The 25,445-nt window shown below is 34.8% G+C and overlaps 4 protein-coding genes across 8 annotated transcripts; 2 read left to right on the plus strand and 2 right to left on the minus strand.

Moving 5' to 3' along the window:
• Window positions 1-770: 770 nt before the first annotated feature.
• LOC107489711 (protein FAR1-RELATED SEQUENCE 5-like) lies at window positions 771-2,459 on the minus strand. The gene has a single exon (XM_016110465.1). The coding sequence runs from the start codon at window positions 2,457-2,459 to the stop codon at window positions 771-773; it is 1,689 nt and encodes a 562-aa protein (XP_015965951.1).
• Window positions 2,460-7,244: 4,785 nt separating this feature from the next.
• Window positions 7,245-7,814, minus strand: LOC107489712 (uncharacterized). Its single transcript, XM_016110466.1, has one exon. It carries the CDS (start codon window positions 7,812-7,814, stop codon window positions 7,245-7,247), a length of 570 nt encoding a protein of 189 aa, XP_015965952.1.
• Window positions 7,815-11,231: 3,417 nt separating this feature from the next.
• Window positions 11,232-16,734, plus strand: LOC107489733 (chloride channel protein CLC-c-like). Its single transcript, XM_052261391.1, is given in 9 exon segments — window positions 11,232-11,390; window positions 11,737-12,034; window positions 12,389-12,589; window positions 13,248-13,425; window positions 13,744-14,006; window positions 14,257-14,526; window positions 14,736-14,914; window positions 14,917-15,863; window positions 16,394-16,734. Coding segments are annotated over 8 exon segments (2,364 nt in total). The 5' UTR covers window positions 11,232-11,390; window positions 11,737-11,804; the 3' UTR covers window positions 16,490-16,734.
• A 1,762-nt stretch (window positions 16,735-18,496) lies between these two features.
• On the plus strand, window positions 18,497-24,090 carry LOC107489735 (chloride channel protein CLC-c-like). Of its 5 annotated transcripts, none has more exons than XM_016110490.3 (8): window positions 18,497-18,649; window positions 19,106-19,356; window positions 20,789-20,989; window positions 21,354-21,531; window positions 21,698-21,960; window positions 22,137-22,406; window positions 22,541-23,669; window positions 23,864-24,090. In XM_016110490.3, the coding sequence occupies exons 2-8, from the start codon at window positions 19,136-19,138 to the stop codon at window positions 23,948-23,950; spliced, it is 2,349 nt and encodes a 782-aa protein (XP_015965976.1). In that variant the 5' UTR covers window positions 18,497-18,649; window positions 19,106-19,135; the 3' UTR covers window positions 23,951-24,090. The 5 variants fall into 5 exon arrangements, with proteins under 5 accessions (XP_015965976.1, XP_052117352.1, XP_020998505.1 ...); XM_052261392.1 differs by having other exon boundaries at window positions 18,585-18,649; window positions 19,048-19,356; XM_021142846.2 differs by lacking the exon at window positions 18,497-18,649 and adding an exon at window positions 18,995-19,005.
• Window positions 24,091-25,445: the final 1,355 nt, after the last annotated feature.

Here is a 25,445-nt window from a genome sequence, read left to right on the forward strand (position 1 = left end):
ACCCTTTTTAAAAGGCTGCCCAAACAAAGGAACATTCACATAGTTTAATGGTTTTTAAAGGGACACACACCGAACAAGATTTTCACAGCAGGAGCCTATTTCGAATAAACAGATCGTACCTTGGTATTAGGTCCTGAGTGGTGTTCGGACTTAACTGAGAACGACCTTGAAGAATTACCAAACCTTTCTGGACTAAAACCTGAGTCTTTGGCTGATGCATTGCCGTATGATCGATCGCGAGGGTTACCTTCCACACTATGCTGCATCAGATCTGGACAGCGCTTGTAGTAATGACCGTACTTGTGGCAATTAGAGCATGCTCTCTTCTTCCTCCAAGAAGACCTCTTGGAAGGGGCTCCTTTGCTTTTGACAACGAATGGATCGTTGATGCCTTCCACGTTAACATTAGGAGTTGACTTGCCTTGTTTGCGTGACTGCAGGCGGATAACTAAATTGACAAGTTCAGACTGGACTTCATCAAAGTCTGCAAGATCCTTGCAAGCAATATCACACAGCTTGTTGCAATTCGATGCCAACGCTCCAACTCGAAACTTTAAGACCCTTTCGATGTCATCATTCACAGGCATATCTGTGCTAATAAATTCGTTCTTTGCATTCTTTGTCCACCTTTTGTATATCAACGAATCTGGAAACTCAAGTATGTTTTCGAACTTCATGGCACAGAAGATATGACTACAGGGAATACCACGTGATTCAAACAGCTTGCACGAGCACGAGAACAGATTCTTACCTTTATCGACTTCCACCCGTCAATCTTTGGCCGGGTCTCCGAGAGCAGTCACACTGAACTCTACCTTGTCCAAGGTTGTGCTTAGTACCGTTATATTCAAAGCCCCTGCCCTCTGAATCTCATTACGAATTTCCTTGAAAATGTTTCGCGTGAAATAACATGATGCAGATCTTTCATATACCTCCAATGAGGTAATCATCACAGGCTCTGAGCACTGAGACTTAAAGTCAGCTATTAATTCATTGTTTCTATACTCCTTTAAGGCCCTATCCAGGTTATGCATGAACTCAATGAGGGTGTTCTTGCGATTAACATAAAATCTGATGAGAGAATTTATACCTTCACACTGTGATGTCGTCCTTATGTAACCAAAAAACTTATCCCGGAGGAAACAATGGGACCACATCTCACGAGTTTCGTACGTCTTCTCCATCCAGGTACTGCCAACAAGGTTGTGCTTATCCAGAATGGCTGTCCATCTCCGATCAAAGTCACTCTGGTCGTTGTTGTCGTATATAAGACCCTTAAAATCGCGTAGGAAATTAGGATTCTTTATATTTTCACATGCATTTCTCTGCAGATGCCAGCCGCATAACCGATGGGTCGCATCAGGCAGAACATTCTTGATTGCATCTCGCATGGCAAGGTCTCCGTCAGTTATTACTGCTTTTGGACTTTTCCCACCCATCGCTTCAACAAAGGTTTCCAACAACCACTTATATGTCTCTGTGGTTTCATCGGAAAGTAGGCCGGAGCCGAATATAGCAGTCTGCCCGTGATGATTGCATCCAGAGAAAATGACCAAAGGCTTGTTGTATTTATTCTTCTTGTAGGTTGAATCAAAGGCAACAATATCTCCAAAGCAGTGATAGTCGATAATTGACTGCCCATCTGCCCAAAAAATATGCTCCAGCCTTTCGTCACTAGTGAACGTATACTTTCCAAAGAACAGTGGATCGTTGTTTGACTTGCCAATCAAATAGTTTATTGCCGCATTGGCATCCCCGTTTTTAACTTTTGCCCGACGATAGCGATCGATGTGGTTGTACAAATCTTTCCGTGTGAAGCCAGCATGACGATATCCACCCTTCTGGAATGCAATATACCCCATAATATGGCAGCTCTTGACACCAAAATTATGTAGATTTTCCACTTGGACTCTATCACTCACAGTGAGACGACGATTGGCCGGTACCAGATGCGCAAATTGGGGTGGCGTCAGATCGTGGTTGTGAGATTCCACAAAACATGATACCTTCCATCTACCGCAGCCGTAGTCAAGCTTTACCCTAAGCCGAGCTGGACACTTGGTTCGCGTTAGTGACCTTGCCTCCCTTGATCTATCATCCATATCAAGATACCTCATATTTCTCCAGCCCTCTTTGTTGCAAACAAGTTGCCTGCTAATGATTCTACCTTGATTATCCCTAACCACGTCGTCCTTCCTCATTACAAATCCATGCCAACAAGAATAAGCGTTATAAAACTGGCAGGCCTCATCCTCTGTCCTAAACTCCAGGTTCCAAATATCCTCCACCATTAGATCTGCTATTCTTTTTACCCCACAAACTTCTTCACTCTTGCTAGTAGAATCCAGCGAATCCACATCGTCGTCTTCAGCATTGTCTTCTGCATTCGGTTGATAATCGAAATCATCACCCAAATCATTATCAGAATCATTCTTCACATCATCCTCGTTAATGGACATAATTTAACCCCTGCCATAATTTTACCCAAAATTGTCACTAAACGGAGCCAATGGCAACAACGAAGGGAAGCTAAAATAAGCTGCATGTAAAATTAAATGAACCAAATCCAATTACACTAACCCAATTAAATTTCAATTCCCCAAACCTAGCCACAGCATAGAACTAGATAAAGTAACTTAATTTCCAAATTCAAGGATAGCAACCCAACACCCTAAACAGAGAACCATTAAAAAGCCATAGACTATCATCCGAATTGAACTAATCTGGACATACCTTGATGACAAGCAGAGGTTGAGCTTCGGCGGAAAAAAAATGCACTGTCGGAGTCGGAGGGAGGTGATTTGTACCTAATCCGACGCACCTAATTCAAAGGCAGCCGAAAATTGATTATTGGTAAACTAGCTTCCAGCAGCCACAGCTTCGGATCTAGCAGAAGTTCTGCTACAAATTTCTCTATCGGAGCCACATCACTTTAGCGTTCGCCCTCTCCTCAGTTGACGTCGACGCCAATCCGACGAAAGCAGAGTACCAGTTCCGGAACCTCTTACTCGAAGGATATCATTCTTGCTAAATGGACGCTGGGTATCGAACGAAGGTGAAAAAATCAAACAGGGTTCGGTTGTGGGTTCAAGGATAACAAATTTCAGGGTTCGGTACTGGGTATAGAACGAAGGCGGAATTACCACCGGGCAGTGGGTTCTATGCGTTTTCCAGGAAGTGAAACATGATTTAAAGGCTTGTGCGACATGCATGTTGAATTTCAGAAACTGATGGAGGGTATTTTATAAAATGAAAAACAAGTTTGAGTAATTATAAATGTTCCCCAATACATTATATAGTATATGTATACAATAATTAATGTAGTATTTGTTATAGTATATGTTCATTAAAGGCTATTACTATTATCAATGAATGTATTAATGAAAGGTTGAAAATTTTATTGATCAATGGCTGAGATGAAGACACATATACAAGGGTAACTTACCCACAAAATTGCCATGGGTTTGGAAGAAATCACCCGAAAAAAATTAGCCTAGGGGTATTACATTAGCAATTTAGCACTACCAACACACTCTCTCTCTCTTGTTGGAACAAATTAATTTCAATAACCCAGATCATCTATATTGAATCACCAAAATATTATAATGCGGAAGCGTACCTGAAATCATAAGAGTCAGAAATTGATGGAAAAATTTGAATTTTATGGTTCTTTCGATCTTCCTCAACCAAAGCCTTCTGTATTCTTAGGCGGCTGAACTGTAACTCTTTTGATGGAGAAAGAGCAACAAAGGCGGCTTTGGTATATTGGGGACCGAAACCCTGAAGGTATATTTATATTTGAGCATGACACTCATTAAACCCTAAAACCCAAATAAAATAGTATCTAAAGCCCAAAAGATAATATATCTAAAATCCAAAAAAGATAATTATCTAAAGAATAAAAGATAATATCCGGTTTTATTCTCATTTAATTCCAAATCAAAAGTAATAATGACTTATTCAATTAGCATTTATAACAATAAATGAGATCATCATTATATAAGTCATTTAATTTGAAATAGCATCATTCGTGATCATAATTGATATATGTATTGCCCACAAATAAGTTAGGAAATTAAATAATTTCCTAACAATCTCCCACTTGAGCTATACATATATTCTTTCTTAACATAATCACATCTTATAAACTTTATGCTCGCATCTAAATGCTATTTCTCTCGTTACTTTAACAATCTGGTCCGTCTCATACATTAGATATGGAACTACCGCAACTTTTATCACATTAAATGTCGTGACTAAACCACGCCAATGACCATCCTAATATACTTAACGACATAGATCAAATTTAGATGAGTAATATGGAAATTACATGCCAAGTGATCTCATGCATGTCTATTTCCAACTGGTCCAACTTTATTGAGATCAAACACAATACAAATATTGCAAAATGAACATTTCATATAACATTAAATAAACCATCAACTTAATTTTGCAGAAAAATAACTCAATATCTGTCATAGGACATATAGCATAACCACTAAACCAAGGCATCACAAATATTGACACCATCCGAGCAGTGTGCTCATGAAAGACTTTAGGGGTCAATCCCTTGGTTATTGAGTCTGCTAGCATATACTCTGTTCCTATATGTCCTATGAAAATCTTGTTTTTCTTAAACTTTCTCCTTGACAACTAAGAACTTGATGTTTGTATGCTTCGATTTTGTCAAGCTCTTATTATTATTGGAGTATAATACTGCTGACTTATTGTCACAAAATATCTTTAATGCCCTTTCAATGTCATCTACTATACGAAGCTCAGTGACAAAGTTTCGCAACCATATGCCATGAAATCGAAATCAGAGTACCTAATGATCTCCAAATTTTCTGATCTCCGATAAATAAGCATGTAATCCTTTGTTCTCTTTAGATAACGCATTATGCGTTTAATAGCTATCCAATGATCCATGCCTGGATTGCTCAAGTATTTACCCAACACTCCCACTATAAATGATATATCGGGATGTATGTAGATTTGAGCATACATTAAATTCCCTAGTGCTAATGCATAAGGTTTATCATGCATTGCTGTCCTCTCAAGATCATTTTCACGGCATTATTTGAGACTGAACTTGTCTCCTTTAGTTACGGGTGTGTCCATTGGTCTACAACTTTCCATGCCATATCTATTTAAAATCTTATCGATATAGTTCTTTTGTGATAATCCAAGAATACCTTGAGAGCGATCTCTTAGTATCTCGATTCCTAATACAAAAGAGGCATCACCAAGATCTTTCATTTCGAATTTGTCCGATAGAAATTTCTTAGTTTCATGCAACAAGCCTATATCGTTACTAGCAAGTAGAATGTCATCAACATATAAGACCAAAAGGATGTATTTACTCCCACTGAACTTGCGGTATACACATTCATCTATAATATTTACCTCAAAACCATGAGGTAATGACTTAATTAAACTTGTGATACCATTAACGGGAAGCTTGTTTGAGACCATAGATGAATTTTCTCCTTTTTCTATTGGATCTCCTTAATGACACTTCTTGAGGTTGTTGAGTTTGCTGTATGGGTTGGGGTTGATGAGGATTCTCATCATTTTCCTGTACTGTAGCAGCATCTTGAGCAACAACGATATTCTCATTGTTTTTTCGTACTGTAATTAGATCTACAGTAGGATTCTTATTGTGCTCTTGTACTATAATTGTGTCTTGAACAATAATAGATACAAAGACCTAATCATTGTCAGTTACAGAATCCTCATCAAAAGCAACATTTCTAATATCTCCCTTCCCTCCCCCCCAAACTCAACATCCTCAAGAAATCTCGCATTTTCCGTTTTAAAAATAGACCTTGATGCAAGATTGTAAAACTTGTACCCCCGTGAACACTTAGCGTAACCAACAAAGTAGCAACTAATTGTCCTTGAGTCCAATTTTCTTTCATGCGGCCTATAAGGTCGCGCCTCAGCTGGACATCCCCAAATATGCAAATGCTTTATACAGAGCCTTTTCCCAGTCCAAATTTCATATGGGGTTTTGTTAACTGCATTGCTTGGCACCCTATTAAGGATGTACACTGCGGTCTTTAAGGCTTCTTCCCAGAGTGATTCAGGCAAGGAAGAATGACTAATCATACTTCTCACCATGTCCTTAAGAGTTTGGTTCCTTTGCTCTGCAACACCATTCATGCTAGGTTTGCCTGGCATGGTGTATTGCGGAACAATACCACACTTCTCTAGGAAAAGAGCAAAAAGGGCCCGGGACGTTGCTCACCTGAGCCGTCATATCTTCCGTAGTATTCACCACCACAATCAGATTTGACAGCTTTAATTTTCTTTCCAAGTTGAAGTTCAACTTCAACTTTGAAAGACTTGAAAACATCCAAGGCTTGGGACTTTTCATGAATTAAATATAGGTACCCGTAACGAGAGTAATCATCTATGAACGTAATAAAGTACCGTTGTCCATTCTAAGAGACAGTAGGGAATGGGCCACATATATCGGTATGTATCAGTTCTAAGACATCTTTAGCTTTCTCGGCACCTAATTTCTTTTCGTTTGTTATTTTTCCCTTTATGCACTCAATACAGACTTTAAAGTCTGCCAAATTTAGGGGTCAAAGAATTCCATCCGACACGAGCCTCTGAATTCTCTGTTTAGAGATGTGACCCAGGCGTTTGTGCCATAATGATGCCGAATTCTCATTTAGTTTTCGTTTTGTACCCGTTTGTAGTATTTCATTATTATAGGAATTTAAGTCAAGCCTATATTGATTGTCCACCAATGACCAGAGCAAATATTATTCAAATTATAAAAGAGACTGACTTTATTGTTTCTGAACGAACAAAAATAACCTGATTTGTCCAAACGAGAAACAGAAACCAAATTCCATCTTAAATGACGGTACATAAAATGTCTCTAATAAATCCAAGTAAAATTCACTCGTGGAACATAATCTAAAGGTTCCTATAGCTTTGACTGCAACTATATTGCCGTCTGCCACATAAATGTATCTTTCAGTATCACTTGGCGGTCGGCTCCACAGGCAACCATGCATAATAACACTTACATGAGTAGTAGTAACAGAATCTACCCACCAAGTATCAACAGGTGCATAACTTAAACTAGTCTCAGAACAAACGAAAGTAAGAATTATACCATTCTTCACACGCCAAGTGACATATTTGGTACAATCCTTTTTCATGTGTCCTACCTTTTTACAGAAGAAACAAGTTGAAACTTGATCTTGTTTCTTAGCCTTTTTCTGCTAAGAAGGCACATCCGCAGTAGTATCACGCTTTCTTTTGTACTGAGAAGATGAAGCCATGTGAGCACTTTCAGTCTTATCTTGCTGTAGCCTCTCTTCTTCTTGCACACAGTGAGATATAAGCTCATTTAAGGACCAAGTGTCCTTCAGAGTGTTATAACTCACTTTGAATTGCCCAAAGTGTGCAGGAAGAGAAATCAAAATGAAATGCACGAGTAAATCTTCAGACAACTCTAACTTTAGTGTTTTCAATTTTGAAGCAAGATGATACATTTCCATAATGTACTCCCTTATGTTCCTTTTACCTTTATACCTCATAGAGACAAGTTTGCACAAAAGACTACTTGCCTCCGCCTTTTCATTCTTAGTAAAGAATTTTTCAACATCCTTTAGGAACTGTTTGGCATCTTTATCCTCAGTAATTGAGCCCCGAAACGTCTCAGGAATTGAGCGTTTCATGATCATAATGCTCATTCGATTGGATCTCTCCCATTTCTCTATTTTAACCTCATTGAGATTTTTCGGAGTGGAAGTGGGTTTCTCCTCTCGAAGAGCTGTATCTAGATCCATACAATCGAGGACAATCTCCACGGTTACTATTAATTTGTGCAGAAACATTGGTAGCTAAAGCCATAGTTTCTGGATTAGAACAAATAAACATGCAGTAAACATTAGTTAAATAATGGGAAAAAATCCATATTGAGATATCCAGAACAACATTAATTTTCAATCTTTGGATAGAAAATTAACTGTGAGTGATACTCTCATTACAGTAATCAAATATTGTCAAAATTCCTGTCACACATTAAGCCTTTCTTTGGACCGACTTAATGTGCACATGGAGACTTAAATTTTGCAACTTACTTATTACCGCATATATTTTCTATTAATTGGCCAAACAATAACCTTCCTTTGGGCCGATTATTGAGTGCATAATTAATAGAAAATAAACAAAAGTGTGCAATGCTTATTATTTGGCCAAACAATAAACTTCCTTTGGGCCGATTATTGTTCGCATAAATAATAAACATTACTTTATTCTTAATTAGTTACCCAAATATTTATTTACCATCAATATGTGTATTTAATTCGGCCAAATATAGACAATCCTTTGGACTGACCAATATTCGCATGAATTATATAACACCATATTCATAATATTTTGAATAAATCAATTTTCACAAAAGAGGCTACTTTGGCAGCATAATGTTCAATCAATTTATTCTAAAACCAAATCTTTATAATAAATGGGTATAATATTTCTTATATCTCTTTGATAATTAATTTTTTTTATCAAATTATTGACACACACAATTAAAATTAAAAAAAAATATAATTCAATAATGCTCGGTTGATTTAACAATAGATGAAAACTGTATATAAATCATTAATTTACGAACATCATTCTAAAAAAAATTAACCAAAACATGCTTACATTATAAGCACGCAACAGTATGTATATATATGTATGTATCCAAACCATCAATAATATATGTATGTATATGAGAGCACTTTATCCCATACAACATCCACAACTATACATATTATATATGTGCAACAATATCAGTATAGGACGCACATCATGCAAGAACAATTTCATTAGGCGTGAAACAATTTTATATATAATGTAAACACGCATACGTAATAACTGTATTGATCCAATCGAATATTTTCGATGATTAAATTATGGATGATTCTGATACTACTTGTTGGAATAAATTAATTTCAATAACTCAGATCATTTATATTGAATCACTAAAATATTATAATGCGGAATCGTATTTAAATTCATAAGAGTCAGAAATTGATGGAAGAATTTAGATCTTATGATTCTTTCGACCTTTCTCAACCAAAGCCTTCTGTATTTCTACGCGGCTGAATTGTAGATTTTTTGACGGGAAAAGAGCAACAAAGGCGGATTTGGTATATTGGGGACCGAAACTCTGAAGGTATATTTATATTTGAGCATGACACCCATTAAACCCTAAAACCCAAATAAAATAGTATCTAAAACCCAAATGATAATATATCTAAAATCCAAAAAAGATAATTATCTAAAGAACAAAAGATAATATCTGGTTTTATTCTCATTTAATTCTAAATCAAAAGTAATAATGAGTTATTTAATTAGCATTTATAACAATAAATGAAATCATCATTATATAAGTCATTTAATTTGAAATAACATCATTTGTAATCATAATTGATATATGTATTGCCCACAAATAAATTAGAAATCATTATATAAGTCATTTAATTTGAAATAACATCATTTGTAATCATAATTGATATATGTATTGCCCATAAATAAGTTAGCATCTATATATATATGTGTGTGTGGATATATATGTATGTATATGATGTCATACTCACATGCATTCGATCGATACATTAATTACTATCAAGAATTTAGGATGGCTTCGCGTGTTGGATTCAATCAAAGAAAAATAAAGGCATATAATGTCATTTTCATTTCATAAGATATTTTTTTATAAGACTTTACGATAGAATAACTTATTTATATATAATTATATATTAAAATAATTTAATTTTTATTATATAGTTATTTTCAATAATACCTAAAATGTAAGTTATAATCAATTTATTGTAAAACATTACACATATACTAAAGAAAATATACAATTATGCACATTTTGTATTTATATATTATGTTATTTAAAGTGAATGTTTTCATAAAGACATATTCGTATAAAAATAATATTATAAATCATTAGATCATTCAATTAAATATATTTAATTAAATATATCAAATAATCTAATAATTTATAATAATCATCTTTATGTGAAAATATGTTCATAATAATAATATTCATTGTTATTTAATATATACAGCTATACATACATATGTAGTTATCAACCGTACCCGTTTTGCCATTTCTAAATTTGATATTAGGACGTTATTATAACTAGATTATATTTGTGTGTGTCTATACTCTATACATAGGAGTACCACTCGTTATATATGATACATGCATATTATTATTATTATTATTATTATTATTATTATTATTATTATTATTATTATTGTGTAACTTTAAATCTAACGCTTAGACTATTATTTTCAATGGATGTGAATTATAAAAAAACTGAATCAGTTAAGTTTCGTCCTAAGTAGTCCGAGACTTCACGCAAGATATATGATATCTCATCATAAAATAATAATAGTTAGATATATTTAATGTTAATGTGTATTCAAATATTGATGTTACTAACGTTGTTGTCACGAGCTTGGTCAGTTTAATACTTTAATGTTTATATTTCTTTGTTACCAATATGTTCCTAACCAAAGGATGAGGTAGCCATAAAATATCCATCCAATTATAATTTAAATAGTATAATCTCTTTATTTTTATTTAAGAATTTCGAATTTCAACCACACTTTTAACTTAAAAAAAATAAACATAAAATAAATAACCAATTGTGAAAGTGGTCCCAATTACTCCTTTCTTATGTCATATATGTATCACTCACAAGTCACAACAAACAAATTTTTATTTATTATTTTTCAAATCAAACTATTCCATTTTCTTGTGATGTTGAATTGGTTTATTTTTTTATTTAAATAACGAAATATGATGTGTAATTTTCCAACTACTTTTATAGTGGTTGATGTTCCCTGAAACACTCATCAGAGAGATAGAGAAAAAAAAAGAGGTGTTGTCTTTATTATATGCGCTGTAATTAAATTATTGTGTATCTCACTCATGTCACAGTGATAGTTCCCTGAATTTTCAAGTTATTTGTTTGACCTTGCAAAGTGGTTATCAGCAAATAGAGTTGATCCTTCAGCTCATGATATTGGAAGTTGGAACTTAAAAGATACTGTGTTGATTCATAGTAAACTACAGTACTACTATTGATTACTGTAAGAACCTCTCAACCTCTCTTGTTTCTTCTTTCTCTTTTTGTTTGTTTGTTTGTTTGTTTATTCAATTTCAGCTAGAGAATAAAACTAGCCCAAAAAAGGCTCCACCTTTCTTATCTTTTTTATTTTATTTTTAAAAGTACTTCCTGGATTTGATTGCCAATTTTTTTAAGGCAAAACCAGCAAAGTTCAAGTTTTGATTGGATCTAAAAGATGGGTTACTGACAGTGGATATACTTCACTTGATCACATAGCTTCTGGTTTCTACTCATACCCTTTATAGATTTTGCTGCATGCATGAAATCAAGGAACTTGCTTTTCATGTTCTTCTTCTCATTTTTGGATTTGTTTGTTGATCCAACACTTATCCATAGTATCTTGGATTATACACTGTTGATTACTGTGGTTTGAATTTGAGAACTTGTGTGTTATACTGTTATGAGCTCTACCTTTCAAAATAATATCTGTCACATGTTTTGCCAACTGTTTCTTGATCCAGAAAAAATAAAAATAAAAATAAAAATAAATTGTCCACATGTTGTGTTGTGAATGTGCTATATGATATAAGATCACATGCTTAGTGTGAAGTTGGTACTTTAATTGCAGGTTCTGATTAATACAACTTTGTGGCACTCACCCAAAAGTGAAGTAGTTTTTTGCTAAGACTTTAAGAGATGGAGAACAAACAAGATGGTGTAAGCAATGGTGATGGGGATGTACTACATGACATTGAAAATGAAGGTGTATTGTTGGATGGGAAGGGCGAAATTCGGAGGAATTGGTCGGAGTTTTCGGAAAGGAACATGTCATATGCAGAGCCACTGCTTGTTAAAAGGACTAACACAACCTCCCAGATTGCTATAATTGGTGCCAACCTCAGCCCTATTGAAAGCCTTGATTATGAGTAAGCCAAATTGGAAATTTCACTTCTTTTTGATTAATTTTATGAGTTTTTGATCTTATGGTTCCCCATGTTATCTGTTCTCCTGGATGAGTTCCATACGAATTTTTACACATGAAATTCGTCTGCAAAATTTTGGAGTATGTTTTTATGCTGCAACTAAACATAGCCTATTATATGGATCAAGCAATGTTCTTGTGTTCTGAAATTATGTGACTGCTCGTCATTTCTACTTGCTACTATAATTAGTTCTATTCTGGGAAATGTTTCTAAGTAAAGTTCCTCATCTTACTGACATATCCATTACCAATAGATCGTCAGCGTGATGACAGGAAATACTTATGCTGTAAATTTCAGGATTTTTGAGAATGAAATTTTTAATCAGGATTGGAGGTCCAGGAAGAAAATTCAGATAATCCAGTATGTGATACTTAAGTGGGGATTTGCTCTTATTATTGGATTAGGCACTGGACTAGTTGGCCTCTTCAATAATATTTCAGTTGAGAACATTGCTGGTTTCAAGTTGCTTATGACAACCACTCTCATGACTCAACACAGGTTAGCTTTGTCTTTTGGTAGATACTAGTTGTGCTGCCATACGACATACTTTAGGCTGCGGTCGGAGACTATCTCAGGATAGAAATACAGAGATATGGGAGGATACGAACCTTCGGATAAATTTTCTCTATATTTTCTATGCAGCTAAAATATGGGGACATTAGGGGCAAATATATTCCGTTTCTACTGTCTCAGTATCTCTGTATTTTGTATCCTAATACAATTCCCAAACAGAGCCTTAAAGATAAGCACGATGTGCTTATAACATGACCATTGAGTTATTTCATCATTTGATTGATAAATCTGTTAATCTAAGTCTCCACTTCATTACCAGAAAATGAAAATATGTCATATTTTATTGTGTCTATTCCTGATCCAATATGAAAAATGGTTAAAAATCTAGAAAATGTTTTATGACAGATTATCGGTTTGAAAGCCATCTACCATTTATCTTCCAACATAAATGAATCTATAACAGCCCTTTCAAAATAAAAAATCAGTGTAGTTAAATTACTCTATTGTGTTTTCTATTTGTATTAACAAGTTAAAAGGGACATTTGAATCACAAAACAATTATATGCAGTTCTTTACTTCTTTACTGTTACCATCTTTATCTTGTGTGTATTTTTATTCTCACAGAGTAGTGGTTTAAGTACAGATATGTTGAGGCTTTTGTAGCATATGCCGGTATCAATGTAGTTTTAGCAGCAGCAGCTGCTGCACTTTGTGCTTTCATTGCTCCAGCAGCAGCAGGCTCTGGTATTCCGGAGGTGAAAGCATATTTGAACGGCGTGGATGCGCATTCTATACTTGCTCCGAGCACTCTTTTTGTAAAGGTGAATAATCCTAAAAGTATAGAAGCAAGTCCTCCTCCTATTTCTCATTCTTTCTTTATTTACTTTTGGGACTTCCTCTCACATTCTTTGGAATCCCTGCATGAACACAAAGATCATAAAAGATTACTTCTGATGAAAGAATTCCAATGAAGATTGAACCATTATCTTCTGAGTAGTCCTCTTAGAAAGGAATTCAGTGGATATTCTCATCTTTGCAAAATTTAGTGATGATTCACTCCTAGTTTTTTACATTTTTTGCATTTTAAAACTTGTGAAATGTTAAGCATCTTATGGAACCTACGATTTTAACTGTATCAGATTTTTGGTTCCGTCCTTGGAGTTTCTGCTGGATTTGTGGTAGGCAAAGAAGGACCTATGGTACATACAGGTGCATGCATAGCTAATTTATTGGGGCAAGGAGGATCTCGCAAGTACGGTTTAACTTGGAATTGGCTTAGATATTTCAAGAATGACAGGGACCGGCAAGACATGATTACTTGTGGCGCGGCTGCTGGTGTTGCTGCTGCCTTTCGCGCACCAGTAGGTGGGGTCCTCTTTGCCCTTGAAGAGGCAGCTTCATGGTATCTATCTATTTCTGCTTAGACTATTCATTCTTACTCTCTTAATCTCATACTATCTTTAGCTTGTAAATTTGATATTGAGTGAAAGAAAAACTTACTTACCAATCCAATTTTTCTAACATTCTCTATAAGATGTTAACTAGATGCAAGAGTTTATGTTGCTTTGATCATCAATGTGTAAAAAGAGTAACAAACAAAGATGTTACATAGCATAGCCTGAAAACTCATCATTTTCTTTCTTTTTCTTTAGGTGGAGGAGTGCTCTTTTGTGGAGGACATTTTTCACCACAGCAGTAGTTGCTATTGTTTTAAGAGCTGCAATTCAGTTTTGCGCCACCGGGAAATGCGGCTTATTCGGAGAAGGTGGTCTGATAATGTATGATGTTGGTTCTTCCAAGGTAACATACAGCGCCGGCGACGTACTAGCAGCAATACTATTGGGAGTCATTGGAGGAGTTCTTGGAAGTGTATATAACTACCTTGTGGATAAGGTTGTTCGGACATATAGCATCATCAATGAGTATGTCCTAACTAACTTTCAAGTTCAAATTCATTTTTGGCAATTACTATAGCAGCTTTATGATCACACCATGTTGATGATATAACTTCCATAATTGATTGATTTTGGGAGAAGAGAAATCAGTTCTAACAAAATCAATTCTGCAAAAGCAGATCCAAACACACATACAACTAATCTATCTAACCCCTTTTATCATGTTGATGTGGCAGAAAAGGTGCAGTTTTCAAAATCATACTTGTTGTCACAATTGCTCTCTTGACATCATGTTGCTTTTATTTCCTACCATGGATTGCAACCTGCAAACCCTGCCCTACTAATGAATCGGTGATCTGTCCCTCGGTAGACGAGTCCGGAGAATACAAAAGCTTTCAGTGCAAACCAGGCTACTACATGATCTTGCTTCACTCTTCCTAAACACCAATGATGATGCTATTAGAAATCTCTTCAGCTCTAGGATAACCAAGGAGTTTCATATTTCAAGCTTGTTCATCTACTTTGGCACTATCTTCTTTCTTGGGATAGCCACTTATGGTATTGCTGTTCCATCAGGCCTCTTCATTCCTGTTATCCTAGCCGGGGCTGCATACGGCCGGCTTGTTGGGAGACTATTCGAACCGATCGTTAAGCTGGACACAGGACTATTTGCACTGCTTGGAGCTGCATCCTTCCTTGGTGGCACAATGAGAATGACTGTCTCCATTTGTGTCATATTGCTTGAGCTCACGAATGACCTCTTATTACTTCCTCTTGTGATGCTGGTTTTATTGATATCAAAATCTGTGGCCGATGGCTTCAACAAGGGTGTCTATGACCAAATTCTGAAGATCAAAGGACTTCCTTATATGGAGTCTCATGCAGAACCTTATATGAGGACTTTGGCTGCGCGAGACGTTGTCTCGGGTCCATTAGTAACCTTCTCTGGCATAGAAAAGGTTGGGAATATACTTCATGCTTTGGAAACTACAGGACACAATGGTTTTCCTGTGATTGATGAACCACCTTTCTCAGATGCAGCAGAGTTGTGTGGACTTGTTCTGAGGTCTCATTTGCTAGTGTTGCTTAAGGGGAAGAACTTCACAAAGGATAGACTGTTCATGGGCCGTAGCATCTCGAAACGAATTTCTGCATTGGATTTTGCAAAGGCTGGATCAGGGAAGGGAATGAAACTAGAGGATCTTGATATCAATGAGGAAGAGAAGAACATGTATGTTGATCTTCATCCCATAACTAATGCATCACCGTACACAGTGCTCGAGACAATGTCACTTGCCAAAGCTGCCATTCTCTTCCGCCAACTCGGACTTAGGCACATGTGTGTTGTCCCAAAGAGCCAAGGGGTATGAATATGAATATCTTTTCCTTCCAATGTGGATTTATGCTTTATGCCCCAAAGTAGTTCCTGAGATTGGCCGCGTGTACTAAGATAGTTCCTGAGATCCCAATGCATCAATTATGTCCAAGATTGGCAAAAGTGTACCATGTTAGTCCTTAACGATGAGATGAGTCACTTTATGGAAAAGGAATGAAGGATTGATGTGGTGTACTTTTTGTCGATCTTAAGGATGTAATTGGTGCAAGATTGCGGATACTAATTTAGTGCACATGACTAATATGAGGAACCACTTTGAGACTTAACTCAGCATTATGGTACACTTGTTTTATGTTCTAAATATCCTGTTGCTGAACCACTAATTTAGTCCCTTAAAGATCAAAATGCTAAATTAGTCACTAAAACATGTTTCATGACTAGTTTGTTAGCAAACTGTTTTAGAAGCAAGGTTTAACTCCTTAATGAAATTGATATTTGATGTTTGCATGCTTGAAGGCTTCAAGCTCTCTAATGCTGTTTCTGTATAAAACATTGCAGAGACCACCAGTTGTTGGGATTCTAACGCGCCACGACTTCATGCCGGAGCATATTTTGGGACTATACCCTGGAATCAATCCTCACAAAGAGGACTGAATGATCATAGTAAAGTAGTTGTCTTTGTTTACATTGAAGTACTGCTTCTGGTGCAGTCATTTGCTTCAGGATTATCAAAGTTCTTATGTACAGTTAGCTCAGAGTGGAATATTTTATACAAAGAAAATAAGCCTTGAAGCAAAAAGGTTGATGCTTTCAGATGAACATTTTTGCAACACAAATTAACCGACTTTTGTTGGTTTTGTACTACACATTTAATAAAGATCTATTGTTCATTTTGCTAATTAGATTTTGTTTTCTAAAAAAATTAAAATATTAAAATTGATCAATGTTCTGTGTGTAATCTGGGTATCATGTTCCAACATAATATAATGAATTTAATTTTAATATATTGTTAGTATAAAATGCATATTTACTCACACAAGGCTGCATTAACAAAAATAATTATATTTTACATTAATTATTGTATAAAATAATTTTATACTGTCACTATTTCAAAATGAGACTTTAAATAATAATTAAATTATTTGTGTTTTCTGTTACAGTTGCTCCCAATAAAGTATACAGCAGGCTGACTTTTAGCTCTCAATTTTTTATCGTACGTTCTTTTTTTTTTTCTTTTTTTTTATGCATTGCAATAGTAATATGGAAGAATATAACGAAGGTGTACGGCAAGCGTATCTATCAACTAGCTTGCAACTTTGCAAGCAGCCAAGCACCAACCAGACATGCAATATTCAAATATGACAAAAAGAAAAAATATGTTTGCGTACTAATAAATGTTAGTAGTACTATATGTTTTTTCCTCTAAAATTATTACGTGGAAAGTTCTATTTGATTGGGAAAAAATCTGATAATTAATCAAAAATATATAAGTTAAAGTAAAATTATTTCATTCAGAAAAAATCATTAAAAAAATGTTGACCAAGATAATATTTAATATGATAACATTATTATTTTAGAAATAAGATTTATTTACAAAGAAGAAATTTTCAGCATTCTTTTGTAAAAAGAAAAAAATAAAATAGAATTGTTGGAAGCTAGTCAAAGGGCTTGTTTGGGTGAGCTTATCTTTTTTTAAAAGATCTTATAGAGAAGTAAAAGTAATTTTATGTTTGGATATCTCATGTAAAAAAGTCTTTTTATCTATCAATTATGTTTGGGTATAACAATATAAAAGTACTTTTTGTTTATTTATTATATAAAAAACATTTTTTTAAGAAAAAAAGATCTTTTAAAAAAAATGTAAATTACAGCTTTTCAAAAAGATCTTTTTTTTTTTATTTTACTAGTGCTTTTACTTTTACTACTAGAAATTTGCCAAACACGTTAAAAAATTAAAAAAGATCTTTTTTCATTGAAAAAAGATTTTTTTTTAACAAAATAATGGTGCCCAAACATGCACAAACTACTCCTAAAAATATTACAAAAAAATTCTATGAATACCGAAAAACAGTTATAATATACATTTATATATATATAATTTTACATATATTTTTAGCAAAATAATCTATTATTAGAATAATTAAATATAAAATTATAAAAAAATTATTTATAAAAACATGATTAAAATTTTCATAAGCTATGGATTTTAGATATTATTTTTTTATTTCGCATTAAATTCATTATCATATTACCACGATGTCGCTATTATTTTATTGTGCTGAAAATAGTTTCTAACCTTATTTCGCAATCAACCCTCTATAACTGCCTGCGAGTGCAACATAGTCACAGAATGTTTAAGACGGTAAAAAATTAAAAAGATTATTATAAGAATTAATATGTTTTTTTATATTTTTTTTAAAAAATAAAAATATCTGTTTTTTATTTTAATTTTTGTCTCTCTAAAATGTGAATTGGGTGGGACCAGAAGAATCCGAAAGTGGAGCGTTCCCGAATCCCCGCCAATTCTGAAGCCCCACAATGGAAAACAGTCTCATCAACAATAACGGTTTCATTCCGATTCGGCTCATATTTTTTGTTCTTCCGTCTTTGTTCTTATCCATCATTACATAACAACACCAAAAAGGAAACAATTAAATGGATTATTCTCCCTTTTTCCTTTACTATAATCCTTCACACCTTCTTCCAATTTCTCAATCCATATATATTTCTGCAACCGCCGTTTCTTCTCTTTTGTTTTCCCTACCCAATTCTGGATACCTCTCTTTTTCGCTTGCTTCTCTTCTTTTGGAACAGGTATATCAAATTCGTACGTGCCTTGTAAATTTAAAATTTAATTTTTTTTTTGTAGCATGATCCTTTGGATATATGATTTTTATATATTTATTAATTTTTCGGATTAAAATTTTTATTTTGGGGAAGTTGTTTAGGTCAATTTATTATTGATTGGAATTCTAGTGGTCTAGGTTAGCGTTATGTAGAAGCCATAGCAACAAAGACCTTACACGGCTTTTAGCATGCGTTTTTTATTGCCAGCATTTATTTATTTATTGGTTTTTTTTTTTTTTAAGCTGAAAATTAACTATGACCTTTGGATTGATTGGTGTAACATATTCTTGATGTGATACCTTTTTTGCTACGGTTCCTTTTTTGTGAGCATTTTATTAGTTTTTCTTTCTTCAATGTTATACTAGCTAGCAAGTAAGGTATAGATTGGATCTACCAACAGGTTTTGGACACCAACTGATGCAGGTGGCACCAACAGGTGGAGTCGCTTAGAAGATGTATAAAGAAAATGGTGTAGTTCATGATGATGATGATATGCATGACATAGAGAGTGAAGGTTTTCTATATTCAAAGGAGGTAGTGGAAAGGCATGAATCAGTGTTTTCCGAAAGGAATGTGACATACTCAGAACCACTTCTATTGAAGAGGAGGAACACCACTTCCCAGGCTGCTATCATTGGTGCCAACCTCTGCCCTATTGAAAGCCTTGATTACGAGTAAGCAGCTTACGCCTCTTTCGGGATAATTTTATCTTTCTTCTAGGTACATTTCAAGGAGGGAAAAGACAAAATTTGGTTTTGATTGAATGGTTCTCATATTTTCAAAGACAAAGTTTGTGTTTCATATAAAAATTTCCAGTATTCAATTCAAACATGGTTCTTTTATATCATTCTATTTTAGTAAACCATTTTTGTGTATTGTTGTCTTTACATGATGTGCTTCCATCATTTTACCAAGTTGTATGAGACTTTTTTGTTAAATTATGAGTAGAAGATGACAAAAACTTATATTTGTTGTCGTTTCAAGGCATAGTTAGATTGCTTTCTTTTGAGAGATATTTGTCTCCATATTTAGTTGCTGTAGAGTTGATGACAATACTCTTCTAGGATATAATAAAATCTATGAATTTCTTATTTAGCCATATTAAGAAATTCTCTACTCTCTGGAACAAAAAAATTTCAGAACTTATAATAGTTAAAAACTTAAAATACACACTTAGTTAATGTTGCACTTGAAATAGTAGACAAGGGATTATATCTACATGTTTTGCGTGAAACAATTACACTTCAGTCCCAGTTCCACGTACATAAACATGTCCCTTCAATGTTTATGACTTTTCATCAAAAGACATTTCTTTATTTTCCAAATGATGCAATGGTTCATCACCAACAAGCGTGACCGTTATGCAACTTGAGACATGGCAACAACGTTGACAACCGTTCTATTAATTATTATTATTATTATTATTATTATTATTATTATTGTAAATACCTTTCGGTTTGTAATATGAGGACACGGTTTTAATTTTCCTTGTACTTGAAGAAAAAGTATAGGGTACCAACATATTATCTGCCAACTTGTCAACTCTTATTTATATTTGTGTTTCATGGAAGTGTGTTCGTAGATGTGTCTAATAATTAATATATTTTAAATACATGTATAAAGAGACACATCCAGAAAATATATCTATAAAGACACTTCTATTAAACACAGTTATAAAAAAGACATTTTTATTAGACATATCCATGAACACACTTCCATGAAACACAATTATAAATAAGAGTTGGCAGAAGTTGGCAGGTATGCTGTTGGTAACGTAGCGGAACCGGTACTTGAAACTTGAAAGGAAAAGGAGAATAAAGGTAAGGAAAGGAAGTAACGAGAGCCTTGTTGGCTGTAGTATGCTGCATCATTTGTGACCCTTTGGGGAGGATAAACTGAAGTTTTACCTTTCACATTTTCCGACTTGTCATCCCTTTTGTTTTGTTAATTTTATCACAAGTTTCCCAGCATATATAGCCATGTAATTATTTATGACTTAGCTGAAATTACAAGAAGCAACAACTCGAGCATTGTCTTAATGTTTTGACATATCCATTACTGATGGAAGAGGGCTGACGTGAGATTACTTATTTTCTGTAATTTCAGGATTTTTGAGAATGAGGTTTTTAAGCAAGACTGGAGGTCTAGAAAGAAGGTACAGATATTCCAGTATCTGATACTTAAGTGGGGATTTGCTCTTCTTATTGGATTAGGTACTGGAATTATTGGCCTTTTCAATAGTATTTCAGTTGAGAATATAGCAGGTTTCAAGCTGCTTAGGACTACCAGTCTCATATCTGAACACAGGTGAGCCTGTTCCTAGTTCCAACAGCATGGATATTCTAACGATATTAATGTGTTTGATGTGCTTATTTCATCATTTGATTGCGCTTCTATTAATCAACTGTCTACATCCTAACTGGAGAAATATGCTATATTATTGGTTTAGAAGCCAATTACCATTAATTTAAACTTAAATGGATCTATTATATAAGAGGCCTTTGAAAATAAATTATAAATACATTGCATTTATTCTTTTTCCACTGAATTTTCCTTTGATGTAGTCTTTCTTTATATGGAAAGATGGAATTGGTACATTTAAGAGGGAGCTGCACTATATATGTCTAGTCTATTGTTCATTCATTCTCACAGAGTCGTAGTGTCGGTGCAGATATCTTGAAGCTTTTGTTGTATATGCCGGTATCAATGTGGTTTTAGCAGCAGCCGCCGGTGCACTTTGTGCTTTTATTTCCCCAGCAGCAGCAGGCTCTGGTATCCCAGAGGTAAAAGCATATCTGAATGGTGTGGATTCACACTCTATACTGGCTCCGAGCACTCTTTTTGTAAAGGTGAATAACACTAAAGTTGTAAATACATTTCTGCCTATTCTCTTGGATTTTTTAGGACTTACTGCATGCAGAATGATAAAAACAATAAGCAATCTTTTAGATATTTTACTTTTGAATCTTGGGAAATAGTAAGCTTCTTATGAAACCTTTTGTTCTACATATACAGATTATTGGTTCTATCCTGGGAGTTTCTTCTGGATTTGTGGTAGGCAAAGAAGGACCTATGGTACATACAGGTGCATGCTTAGCTTCTTTGTTGGGGCAGGGTGGATCTCGCAAGTATGGCTTGACTTGGTCTTGGCTTAGATATTTCAAAAATGACCGTGATCGGCGAGACCTGATAACTTGTGGTGCGGCTGCTGGTGTTGCTGCTGCCTTTCGTGCTCCAGTAGGTGGTGTCCTCTTTGCCCTTGAAGAGGCAGCTTCATGGTATCTTTATCTACTTAGACTAGTCACTTTTTCTCTCTGAATTTCATGTAATTGTAAATTTGTAAATTTGAAAATGTAATTTCACCAAGTGCTAAAAATACTAACAAGCTTACTTTATTGTTGGATGTGCATTTATAAATTGTGGCCATAACTTCGTGAATGGTGTATTCCTTTAGGTGGCGGAGTGCTCTTCTCTGGAGAACATTTTTCACAACAGCAGTGGTTGCTATTTTTTTCAGAGTTGCAATTCAGTTTTGCTCCACAGGGAAATGCGGGTTATTTGGGGAAGGTGGTCTGATACTTTATGATGTCAATTCATTCACGGGAACATATAGCGCCAGTGACTTAGTAGCAACCATACTATTGGGAATCATTGGAGGCCTTCTTGGAAGTTTGTATAACTACCTTGTTGATAAGGTTGTTCGTACATATAGCATCATCAATGAGTATGTTCTCACATTCAAGTTAAATAAATTTAGGCATTTACTTGTATGACTTTTCTATTCACCATTATTTGTTGTAGTCCTAATGTATTAACATGCACGGCCAATAATCCCTTAGTTTAATCTTGGTTTGGCAGAAAAGGTGCAGCGTTCAAAATCATGCTTGTTGTTGCAATTTCTCTTTTGACATCATGTTGTTATTATTTCCTACCATGGATTTCAACCTGTGCACCCTGCCCAACTGATAAAACAGAAATCTGTCCCTCGGTCAATGAGTCTGGAGAATACAAAAGGTTTCAGTGCAAACCAGGCTACTACAATGATCTTGCTTCACTCTTTCTAAACACCAATGATGATGCTATTCGTAATCTCTACAGCTCGAGGTTAACCAAGGAGTTTCATATTTCCAGCTTGGGCATCTACTTTGCCACTATCTACTCTCTTGGGATAATCACTTACGGCATTGCTATTCCATCCGGGCTTTTCATTCCAGTTATCCTTGCCGGCGCTGCGTATGGCCGGTTTATAGGGACACTATTCAAACCGATCGCCACTCTTGACACAGGACTCTTTGCTCTCCTTGGATCTGCATCCCTCCTTGGTGGCACCATGAGAATGACAGTCTCAATTTGTGTCATATTGCTTGAACTCACAAATGATCTCTTGTTACTCCCACTTGTGATGGTAGTATTACTAATCTCAAAAACTGTGGGTGATTCCTTCAACAAGGGTGTCTATGACCAAATACTGAAGATCAAAGGGATTCCTTATTTGGAGGCTCATGCAGAACCTTACATGCAGAATTTGGTTGCACGTGACGTCGTCTCTGGCCTACTAATCACCTTTTCAGGTATAGAAAAGGTGGGAAATATACTGCATGCTCTGGAAAATACAGGGCACAATGGTTTTCCTGTCATCAATGAACCACCTTTCACGGATATACCAGAGCTCTGTGGACTTGTGCTGAGGTCCCATTTGCTAGTGTTGCTGAAGGCAAAGATTTTTTCGAAGGAAAGGGTGCTTGTGAGCCATGACACCTTCCAAAGAATTTCTGCATTGGATTTCGGAAAGCCAGGACTAGGGAAGGGTGTAAAACTAGAGGATCTAGATATCAAGGAGGAAGAGCAGGATATGTATGTGGACTTGCATCCTATCAGTAATGCATCACCATACACAGTGCTTGAGACAATGTCACTTGCCAAAGCTGCTGTTCTTTTCCGCACACTCGGACTCAGGCACATGTGTCTTGTTCCGAAGAGCCAACTGGTATGATACCTTTACCTTGCACTACAATTAACTTATTTAGGTCTCAAAACTATTTATAATCAAAAGTTTCCTCTTGCATTCTTCAGGCATGTAAAAGGTTGCGATTTACATCTGTAATGCAGTTTTATACAACTTATATAGCTTACCCATGCTGCAAGTGTAAAATATGTTAACAATCTCTATAAATATTGCAGAGACCACCAGTTGTTGGGATTCTAACTCGCCATGATTTTATGCGGGAGCATGTTTTGGGACTTCATTCTAACATGAATCCTCATTAAGGGACGGAATGACCCCAGTGAAATGAGGTTCTCGCTTTTACATTAAGCTGCTGTAGACATTATTAGATCATTAACTTAAGTTGGTAAATTTGGATCAATTTTAGCAAATATGTTAATATTAAATAAATTTCTCTTGTTCACGCTGCTTGTAGATATTTTGATAAAATATGTACCAATGATCAGTCTTCCTGATGTATTGTTAATTATATATCAGAATTGAATACTTAAGAAGATAACTAAAGGGTCATTAGTCCTTAATCACCAAGTGTAATAGCCAAGAAACATGTTAATTAAGGTTAAATAGCTCATAGTATCTACTTAGTAGGGTCAAATTCTGAAGGGATGCAATGGAAAACACAGCAGCGGTTGCTGGTGTCGACAACTAGCTTTGTAGGGATCCGGCACTGCCCTTTGGTCCGATTGGGTCAATGCATGGCAATGCCTACGGCCTACCTATTGGCGATGAGCAGGCAAGGCATCCATTGACTATCAAATTGTATCTTGGGAAGCAAGGGACAAAATTGTGATATGATAAGATTTTTCTTTTCCTGGTTCTTTGTGTTGTGTTGATTCATGAAGGAGGAGGAGGAAAACACATGAAACAGAAAGAGGGGGAAAACACATACAATATCTAGAACCAAAAACTTTTCTATTTCAAGTGTCTCTTACCATACAATATCTATTGAGATTACATTTAATAACACTAATAGAGAGAATTTTCAGATGATTCGTTCCTAAATCAAGACAACAACACTATATGAAAAATGAAAAAGTTTAAAAGCTGGTATTGAAAACCTTTCAATGAAAAGAATCCAATGTTTCCTTTTGGAAAAATTACCATAAAAATGTGATTTATTCCTTTAACAATGCAACTAAGCATTTTTTCCATATATAGTTAATCAAATTGTTAATTATACAGACAACCAACAATTGACGCTTTGGTTAAACTCACTTTGTCAAATTTTGACATGGTAAACATTTATTAAAAACAATTAACATTTATCTTTTCGTATAATACAAGTTATACATCTAATACTAAATATGACAAATGCATACACATTAAAAGAAAAATGAAAATTGAAAGAAAAAATTGTTCTATATTAAGTTGAAAACGTTATTTTTCAACAACTAATTGCATTGTCTAAAGAATAATAACATAAAACTTTAATAAGCTACTCAAAAAAGTTTTTTATTTTTTTAAATATTGGAAGCACAAAATAAGTCCATTAATAAAAACATGTTATATTTTTTAAAGTAACTATCATAGACTTCAAATAAAATTAATAATTTTATAACACAAAATTAATGAATTAAATATCTATATAGCAAAAATATCTATATAATAATATATATTATTATATTGTAATGTATGGCTTCATATTCAAATTGCTCAAAGGTGGGAAAATGAAACCCAAAATGTTGCAATAATATTGCCATGTAAGACATACTGAAAACTGAAAAGACAAATAAAAAGCTGCTTCTTCCAATGGGCGCC

Source organism: Arachis duranensis, chromosome 5 (assembly GCF_000817695.3).
Source record: "Arachis duranensis cultivar V14167 chromosome 5, aradu.V14167.gnm2.J7QH, whole genome shotgun sequence".
Classification (NCBI taxonomy): Eukaryota; Viridiplantae; Streptophyta; class Magnoliopsida; order Fabales; family Fabaceae; genus Arachis; species Arachis duranensis.

Bases quoted from the DNA above. Each gene is read 5' to 3' on its own strand.
- LOC107489712 (XM_016110466.1), bottom strand. From the start codon at position 7,814: ATGGATCTAGATACAGCTCTTCGAGAGGAGAAACCCACTTCCACTCCG.
- LOC107489711 (XM_016110465.1), bottom strand. From the start codon at position 2,459: ATGTCCATTAACGAGGATGATGTGAAGAATGATTCTGATAATGATTTG.
- LOC107489735 (XM_016110490.3), top strand. From the start codon at position 19,136: ATGTATAAAGAAAATGGTGTAGTTCATGATGATGATGATATGCATGAC. The intron at 20,990-21,353 runs GTGAGCCTGTTC...GTGTCGGTGCAG, and splicing joins AGTCTCATATCTGAACACAG to ATATCTTGAAGCTTTTGTTG. The intron at 22,407-22,540 runs GTATGTTCTCAC...TTGGTTTGGCAG, and splicing joins ACATATAGCATCATCAATGA to AAAAGGTGCAGCGTTCAAAA.